Below are 9628 nucleotides of genomic sequence, written 5' to 3'. Positions count from 1 at the left end.
CATCTGGAAACCAAACACTCTGGCCCACACTTCCTAACTGAGAACGACATACTGATCCTTTTACCGATGTACCAAAATGTTACTGCTATAAATCCGAAACCCATAACTAGCATGACCTCCACACAGGTAGAACCATTCCAAACACGTTCACGGGGCATCCTACTACCATTAGAACTGAAAAAACATCCTTTGACCTTGAACCCTCCAACTGAAACCCTTGGCTTGACTAAGAACACCACCAAACATGCGGAATGAAGTACTCAAAACACATCGATCGCAAATTTCAACTAATTTCAAATCCATAAGATGTATTTAAAACCTTAAATGAACCCTTAACTACTTAACACACCATCACTAACCAGTGCTCCTACGAGTAAAGATGATCAATCCAAGAATTTTCACATTGCATCTAACATTTATTAGCTCAGGTGTACACTCACCTGGAAAATTACTAGAGACATTCACAGTGAACTTCATGATTTTGGACTCCATAACCGATACCCAACCATGGTAACCAAACCCTAATAATAGCTCACGAACAAACTGGATTTATAATGCAAACACTTTGTAAGAGACTTTCTGATGCACGACTGATACTCCCAAGAACTCTTACTCCGCACTTTATCCAAACCAGTTGATTCGTGAATCTCCCAACTTCCATCAACGCGTCAACACCAAAAGTACCATCAATAGAAGAAATAAACAATCATGATTAGTGGGCCCATAGCCTAAGTATGGAATGCTCTTGATATTACACTGATCTTTTCGACATTACATCATACACACAACACCCAGGTGCCTAAAGATACTCACCTCATTCCATCACCTTGCAGGGACCTAATCGATGCCCCTCACAACGCTAACCGAGCACAACAATGCTACCCAATTGACTCAAAGGAGTCTTTTTTCGTTAATGACGTCTTGACCTGATATCTGATCAAAGAAATTGATCAAATCAGGTAGCTCATAACACTTAAATACCTTTTATATGATATTAAAAAAGTATTTATTTGTAAATGAGAAGTTACTCCACAAATTCAAACAAAAAAACACATCACTTTTTATGATGCCAAATAAAATACTACTAAAAGTAAAGGTTTCGTATGGAGTTTCTACACATTGTAATGTTCAATAAGAGAGTCAGTTTCTGAAAATGAGAGTCAATTGTCTAGAAATATATAATTTTTAATTGTTTTATTTTATTTTAATACTTTCCAATCAGAATACAGTAAAGTTTCATTGTGGTCCAAAACCAATATAAATGCATATTGGTCTTATGCATTTGGAGTAAGAAGTCAGTGTTCTTGTTATAAATGTTCATACATGGTTATTGTTTGACTTTCACTTAGATTTTTAGTTATAACCCTTTTTTGTAACCAATTTTGAAGATCATTTTCAGAATTGACTTTTTGGTTGCAAGAATGAGATAAAATGGAAGCCCCTATCTTTCATTGCATTTGACGCATTTAGAACCACGTCCAAACACCCTGTTTACTTTTATTGGCTTGAACAATTTAGGTACTGTTTGGTACAATGGAATTGGAGAATGAATCCAATTTTTCATTCCAATGGAATGAAAAATATTAGTTTCTTTTGCCTTTGCCTGATGGAATTTAATGGACCTTTGCTAATGGAATGTTATTCTTCCATTTTTTTAATTCTCAATCCTTCGAAGGGCATTTTTTTCATCCTATCATGGAATGGAATGTAAATTGCAATATAACCAATTTTTATTTTTGTATCTTTTTTTCCTCATATATTTTATTGTGAGACATCCTAAATGCTAATTTTGAAATTGGAATCAGTTGGCTTTGATGCAGAAAGTGACATATATCATACACTCACATTCTTACCCGTTGTTATGATTTGGTCTCAGGTACATACACATGGGGTCCATAGTCTTTTCACTGTTGCTTAATTCAATCTTACTGTTGATTTACGTTTTCATCTAATATTATTTTGATATGGTTTTTATAGGGGTTTATAGAACATGAACTTACTCATTTGTATCGTTGGCACTTTTTATTAAATTTGAATATAAATATTTTTGAAGGCCATTTCTTACATGGTTTATGATTGCAGCAAAATCTTGCTTTTCTTTCGTGGCTAAACTTCATTTGAAGGTCATTTCTTACTTTTTACTTTTAACTTTACATTTCATGGTTTTGATTTTACTGATATCTCAAATTGGTGGTTTCTATGTAGGGTAGGAAAACACTATTTGCAACAGGTTCGTATGATGGAGAATCCAGAATATGGAGTAAAAATGGTAAAAGACTACCTCACCGGTACTTTATTGGTTTTAAAAAATTAACATTTCTAATTTATGGGTGATGGTACAAGGACCAAAACCATAGTAAGATGAAATCATAAGGACAATATTGAGGTAAAATGAAATTGTACTATTAGTTATGAAATTGTGACAAAATCATTAACTAAAATCACATGTAATTTATGTTAATTCTTTACCCTTATAAAAGCTATTTTTCTTTTCTTTTTATGTTGTGTGTTGCAAAAGAAAATAACATTGTATTTGCCTATTTGGCTGCGATTGTAGCACAGAGAGAAACTTTAATTATATATACTTCTAGAAACTATAATTATATATGCTTCTAATCTGGTGTTAACTAAAAGTCTTTTTCGTCCTTTTTGTTGTGATTTTTCTACATCTCGATTCCCCAAAATGGTCGATTTGTGATTCTTTCCATAAATTTTCAAAGATTTTCACTTATTATAACAATGTACTTTTATTTTTCAATTTTTATAGCAACCTAGTGTCTTTTTTAAAGTTATTTTGGATCATTATTAACCAATAACCTAAACAATTAACCAATTAAAACTATTAGTAAACCAGTACTAACCGATGACCGAACATTTAATTTGTAGATAGGAGGATATCATATTAAGGAGCTAAAATTCCAAGAGGGCTTTGCCATATAGAATAAACTAAAAGATATCTATGATGAGTATACATTAACCATAGCACCTATCTTTGAATAAAGTATTTTGATGTTTTGATGTACATAATGAACCCCTCATCCATACATAAATAAATAAATTGTTTTCCTTTTGAACATCACTAACCCCCAAAAGGGGGGATACATTCCTAGTTAATATTAAAGGAAGGTGCAAGGAATTTGAGTGCATTAAAAATGAATTCTTTGGAAATGCCATGGTGGATAATTCCACAAGAAAGATGGTGCATCATGACACTACTTTTGTCCATTGTTTATATGAAAAGTTTGGCCAATTAAATATATTGGCTTTGTTGACTTCTAAGTCATGTGTAGACTTTGAAACCGATGGCATTTCCTCTATAACATCAAGGTCACTATGGTTGAGAAAAAAACGAATTTGCTTTGTCGTCCAAAAGGGTTGCGTTTATTAAGGTTGTCCTTAAAAAAATCCTTTTTGATCTTGAAGTAATTGGCCAAGACTAGAAGAATAGTAATCTGTGTACAGAAAACAAATTGTGGGTTGACTTATATGTCCCTGTCCGTAGACTTCCAAGTCTTCCATGGCATTCGTTTATGCTCTTTGTCATAAGAACGATATTTCCACTTCATTTTCTCTAAATTAAATTGGAATTGAAGGAGTTTGGGATTATTTACTAAACTAAAATATTAATTTAAATCAAAAATAGAATTATAATGACAATATACTTATTGTTATTTCTGAAAATAGCAAATATAATTTAATGAATATTTTGGAAATTTTTTAAACACTAATACTATTAATTATTATATCAATATTAATAAGTTTATAAATGTAATTAATTAGTTTTCCATTCTGATTACTTGGGGAGAGCATCAGCACACCTGTTCTTTGGATTTTGCAATCGGTTCTGGGTACCCTGCTCTGATAGTTTTGTTTATCATTATATAAATACAAACCAAAAAATGTAATCACTAGTTACAAATTATCTATCTAAACATATTAATATTTACAAACCACAAAAGTTAATAATTTTATGGCACAAAAACTAAGTTACTAACCATAACGAAAAATTGTTCATTTTTCAAAATTACAAATGACAAGTAATCAACAGTTTTTCTCATTGTTCAACAGTTCAGTATGGCCCCAAAGCAACTTCTAGCAGCAGTTTCTCTTTGGATTGTTTTTCTGCATTTCTGCACTCACTTGAGTATCTGATCATCAAGAAAGCAACTTTCTTCAGCAATTTTATATAACTGAAGATACTAATACTTGACACTTAATTAAAATTTAACCTGCCCGACTGACCCATTTTCAACATTAACCAAAAAAAAAAAAAAAGTCAAAGCAGTACAAGATTATATATATATATATATATATATATATATATATATATATATATATATATATATATATATATATATATATATATATATATATATATATATATATATATATATATATATATATATATATATATATATATCAACAATATTCAACTGAAATTTAATTGAGAAAAAAATAATCGGCCAAGACTAGAAGAATACGAATCTATGGATACAAATTGTTGGTTGACTTCCAAGTCTTGTGTGCTGATAAGTTGCTCTTCAATTCTAGCCTTATAAATCAACTAGTTTCCTCATCATAAAAGACGCATCAGTTCATCATAAAGAACCCATCTTTCCACTTAACTTTTTTCTCTAAATTATCAAACCAGGTTTGGGTTGACGATGCAGAATTGGAGGGGTTTGGGGCTCCATCTCATTTTCATAAGTATTTTTTTGATTACAACCACATCCACTTGTTTGGGTGTTGGAAACATCACTGTAGTAGTTTGCTCTGAGCAAGAGCGACTTGCTCTTCTCAAGTTCAAAGAGAGCGTTGGAGATGAGTCTAAAATGTTGTCATCATGGGTTGGCAATGACTGTTGCTTGTGGGAAAGAATTCATTGTAATGGTGTCACTGGACATGTTGAAAGGCTGCATCTTAGAGGAAACACAAGATATTCTTCTCATGATGTAGAGAAAAAACATGACCACTTTGTTCGTAATAACCACCAGTTAGTTGGTAATGAGGTAAACTCTTCTTTGGCTGAGTTGAGGCATCTCAAATACTTGGACTTAAGTGGGAATGATTTTGGAGGAAGCCGGATCCCTGAGTTCATTGGATCCTTCAAACAATTGAACTACCTCAATCTCTCTCATATTGGTTTCCAAGGTATTATTCCTCCTCACATTGGAAATCTTTCTCATTTAAAAGTTCTTGATCTAAATTCAAATGGAGAGCTGATGGCAGATGATATGTCATGGACTTTTGGCCTTTCGTCACTCGAGCATCTCGACTTGAGTTATTTAGATGTTAGTGGTGTGGACATGGGGCGTTACATGATTCCTTCATTAAAAGAGTTACATTTGTCATCTTGTGGACTTTCCAACGCTAATATTGTTCCTTTTATTCACTCAACTACAACACTTCACAACATCAAACACCTAGATCTTAGCTTAAATCTTTTCAAGGGTCCACTCCCTGGGTTTTTCCAAAACATGACATCCCTTTCATTCCTGGATCTTACAGACTTTGATCTTAGTTTAGCATGGAACTTTCCAAACCTGCTAAGCATGATCCCTTCTTTATCAGAGCTACATTTGTCAGGTTGTGGGCTTGATAAAGCGCATCTATCTTCCCCTCATCTTAACTTCAGTACACTTTCTAACATCCGACACTTGGATCTTAGCCGAAATTCAATCGAGGGTGTAATTCCATCCGTTTTAACAAACATGAGTTCCTTAAGAGTCCTTGACCTTTCTTTAAACAGCCTAAATTCATCCGTTCCTATTATGCCCAATCTTCTGGAGCTTGATCTTTCTAATAACTGGTTTAAGAAAATTGAGCATCTTGGAATCTGGATGCAGTGTCACTTGAAAAAGTTGAGTGCATCCGACATGGCTTTTAATATAGAAATGATGAACTCACCAAAAAACAAATCAGAGTGCTCCCAATATGTTTTGGAGATTTTAGATTTAAGTGATTGCATAAGTGGTATAGATGCAGAACCAACAATTCCAGAAGCACTTGGAATACTAACCAATTTAAGAGTCTTACTTCTATCGAACAGCGGTTTAACAGGTACAATCCCAAAATCTCTAGGCAGATTACGGTATTTAGAAGGATTGGATCTATCTTATAACATGTTAACGGGTCCTATTCCGACATTCATTGGGAAACTTTTGAAACTTGATCTTTCTTTTAATCAATTGAATGGTTCGATTCCTGAATCCTTTGGGAAATTAGACGCTTTAACAGAAATGTATCTAGAAGTCAATCAGTTAACGGGGCCCATTCCAGCATCTATAGGAAACCTTGTTTCATTGCAAGCATTTTCAATGTATTCAAATTTGTTAAATGGGAGTATTCCAGAATCATTTGGGAAACTTGCCAAACTCGATTGGCTAGATATGTCTAACAATTCTTTAGAAGGTGTCGTTTCTGAAGCCCATTTTGCTAATCTTTCGATGCTGAAGCACTTGGACACCTCTTCAAACACTAAGTTGACGTTTAATGTTTCAAGTGAGTGGCTACCTCCGTTTCAATTGGTTACTCTTCTACTCAGTTCTTGCACTATCATAAATGGATTTCCACAGTGGCTTCAAAATCAAAGGGAGCTTGAGACGTTAGTGTTGTTCAATACTACAATTACAGGACCTTTGCCCACATGGTTGCGAATGATGCCCATCATTCCTTTCTTAGACCTCTCTTACAACAAACTCAGTGGATCTTTGACAAACCTTCCAGATGGGGGAAATGTTTATGTTTCAGAATATTATCCTAGGGCATTATTTCTGGAAGATAACCTTTTCAATGGGTCGATTCCACTGTCATTGTGCAGAAGGACAGATTTGGAATATCTTAATCTTTCCAGAAACAGGTTAACCGGGAAAATTCTCAAATGTCTTGAGAATCTCCAGAATTTGATTACCATGAGATTTAGCTCAAATCGGCTGTCAGGTGTTATTCCAAGCACTGTACCTTCTAATTGTTCATCATTACTTCGGTTGAATATGAATGGAAATAGATTAATCGGTGAAATTCCTCGAGAATGGGGAAATTTGGGAGGTTTGCAATACTTAGATGTGGGTGATAATCAATTGTCTGGAAATATTTCTGAATGGATTGGAGAAGAACTTGGAACGTTGATAATTTTGAGGTTACACAAAAACAAATTCACTGGTAGAATCCCTCTATCTTTGTGCAATGCTTCACATCTTCGAATTTTGGATGTTGCATCCAACAGCTTAACGGGGACTATCCCTCGATGTTTAGGAGACTTGACTGCAATGGTTGATGGTAGTGGATATCGTGTGCCTATTCTCAATGACGATTTTGATGATCATGTAATTCAGGTGATGAAAGGTGTTGATCTTGAATATACAACAACTTTGGATATGGTTTATAATTTGGACCTTTCAAGCAATAAACTTGTAGGGGAAATTCCTGTCGAGCTAACTGCTCTTTCTATGTTGGTGGGCCTCAATTTGTCTAACAACCATCTCAGTGGGGGAATTCCAGACACCATTGGAAACATGACGTCACTATTTTCTCTCGATTTATCTGGAAACCGGTTGACAGGGACGATCCCTACAAGCATGGCTACATTGAACTTTTTGAGCCATTTGAATTTGTCACACAACAACTTGTCTGGACGAATTCCAACAGGAAGTCAACTGCAGACCCTTATTGATCCATCAATATATGCTGGGAACAAAGATCTATGTGGACCTCCATTGCCAAAAGATTGTTCAAATCAGAAAGATCCTACAACAACTAGCAAGAAGACATACAAAGCAGCTGAGGAGCCAACGGAGGTATGGTTGTTTGTTCTGGACATAATGAGTGGTTTTGCAACTGGTTTTTGGGGTGTTATTGGAGTTTTGTTGTTGAAGAAGCAGTGGAGATGGAAGATTTTCAGGTTTGCTGAGGAAACTATGGACAAGATATTCAATGCAGTCATGGTGAGAGTTTCCAGGAGGAAGTTAGGAAGACAAGCTACATAGAGCCTTCGGAATGCAAATAGTTCAAGAAATAAACCACCTAGGGCTGTCGATTTAGAGTAATTATCTTTATTAATCGTTTTAAATTAAGGTGTTCCATTTTATCAAAAACTGTAATCTTCCTTTGTTTCTTTTTTAATTTGTATATATTTTGATTTAATTCTTAGATGAAATATAGATATCAAAGGGGAGTCATCAATAATGTTTGAGTTTACATCAAGGCACAAGTCTAATGTCTTTGGTCCTGCTAAGCAAGCATATATTGTTACTCAAGTATATGATATATCAGCCTTTGTAAAAGGAATCATCCAATTACTAAACATGATTTTCATTTCAGCGTCTTTTAGTGGTTAAAAAACCATTTAAATGCTTTGTTAAAAGTTAATTGACGCCTGCCTTATTACTATTTTTTTAGATCTCTACAACTTTAAGGTGGGAGTCTGTGCATGAATTGAATGGTTCTAATGAAAGAAGAGATAGCTTTTGAAGAACTTTTGAAGGCATGAGTCTAATGTCTTTGGTCCTGCCGACCAAGCATATATTGTTACTCAAGTATATGAAATATCAGCCTTTGTAAATGGAATCATCCTATGACTAAACCATGATTTTCATTTCAGCATCTTTTAGTGGTTAAATAACCATTTAAATTTTAGTGGTTAAATAACCATTTAAATGCTGTGTCAAAAGTTAATTGACACCCGCCTTCTTACTATTTTTTAGATCTCTACAACTTTAATACAAGAAATCACAACTTCAACTTTTTTAATAGTTGGAAGATCAAACACATGTATCTATTTAGTTCGAGTATGAATTCTTATTTTATTTTCCCCAGTCTGTTTTAATCTTTGAATGTTTAAATCATTTTCTGTCCACTCGCTCAATTATAATGGGACATAGGTGGGGTGCAGATACGATTTTTCTAGATCGATCTTACCTCCATTTATACCATTTAGGCGGTAAACGAACTGAACGAACAAAAACTAGGCTTGTTCGTGTTCGTTTGTTTAAGTTTAATCGAACGAATGAACGAACATGAACGCCTAAGTGAACGAATTTCCTTGCTCATGTTGGTTTGTTTGAGAAATTACCTTGTTTATGTTCATGCATTCAGACCTTCCACATCAGGTCTTTCAAGATTTCTTTGCAATGCCACTTAGCAAAAATTTAATTCCACTTGGACGTTTCTTTTAACTTCCAAAAGACTTGCAAGTGTGATATATTAATTTTTTAATCAATCGATATGGGCGCTCTTAAGGGTGCAACTCTTAGGGGTACAGACTTATTTTAATCAATATGTTGATTTTTCAACCAATCTATATATATATATATATATATATATATATATATATATATATATATATATATATATATATATATATATATATATTTTGATCAAAAAACGGTTAGTTTTCGTCCAATACATGATTGTACAACCATTTAATTCATTAAACTCGGTTCACGAATTTAGATTGAAAAACAACGGCAATTCCTCGCGGTTAGGAGAAATTGGTTCCTTTTTGTACCCTAGTTTTTCAATATCGGTTACTTACGTCAAGTAGTGAAGGATTGACAACCTTCATCGGTTCCCTAAATCTTTAAAACATAATTGCATAACCTCCCACATTCTTCGTGACTTACATGTTTAA

General features: G+C 33.9%; 1 protein-coding gene across 1 annotated transcript; it reads left to right on the top strand.

The window, feature by feature from the left end:
* The first annotated feature begins 4577 nt into the window (after positions 1-4577).
* On the top strand, positions 4578-8148 carry LOC145066044 (receptor-like protein EIX2). The gene has a single exon (XM_079013198.1). It carries the CDS (start codon positions 4665-4667, stop codon positions 7983-7985), a length of 3321 nt encoding a protein of 1106 aa, XP_078869324.1. The 5' UTR covers positions 4578-4664; the 3' UTR covers positions 7986-8148.
* Positions 8149-9628: the final 1480 nt, after the last annotated feature.

The sequence above is a fragment of the Lactuca serriola genome, chromosome 8 (assembly GCF_051521515.1).
Source record: "Lactuca serriola cultivar US96UC23 chromosome 8, Lser_US96UC23_V15, whole genome shotgun sequence".
Taxonomy (NCBI): domain Eukaryota; kingdom Viridiplantae; phylum Streptophyta; class Magnoliopsida; order Asterales; family Asteraceae; genus Lactuca; species Lactuca serriola.
This window is presented reverse-complemented; position numbering and strand designations above follow the sequence as displayed.

What these genes read in the sequence shown, in the direction of transcription:
- LOC145066044 (XM_079013198.1), top strand. Translation starts at nt 4,665, where the DNA reads ATGCAGAATTGGAGGGGTTTGGGGCTCCATCTCATTTTCATAAGTATT.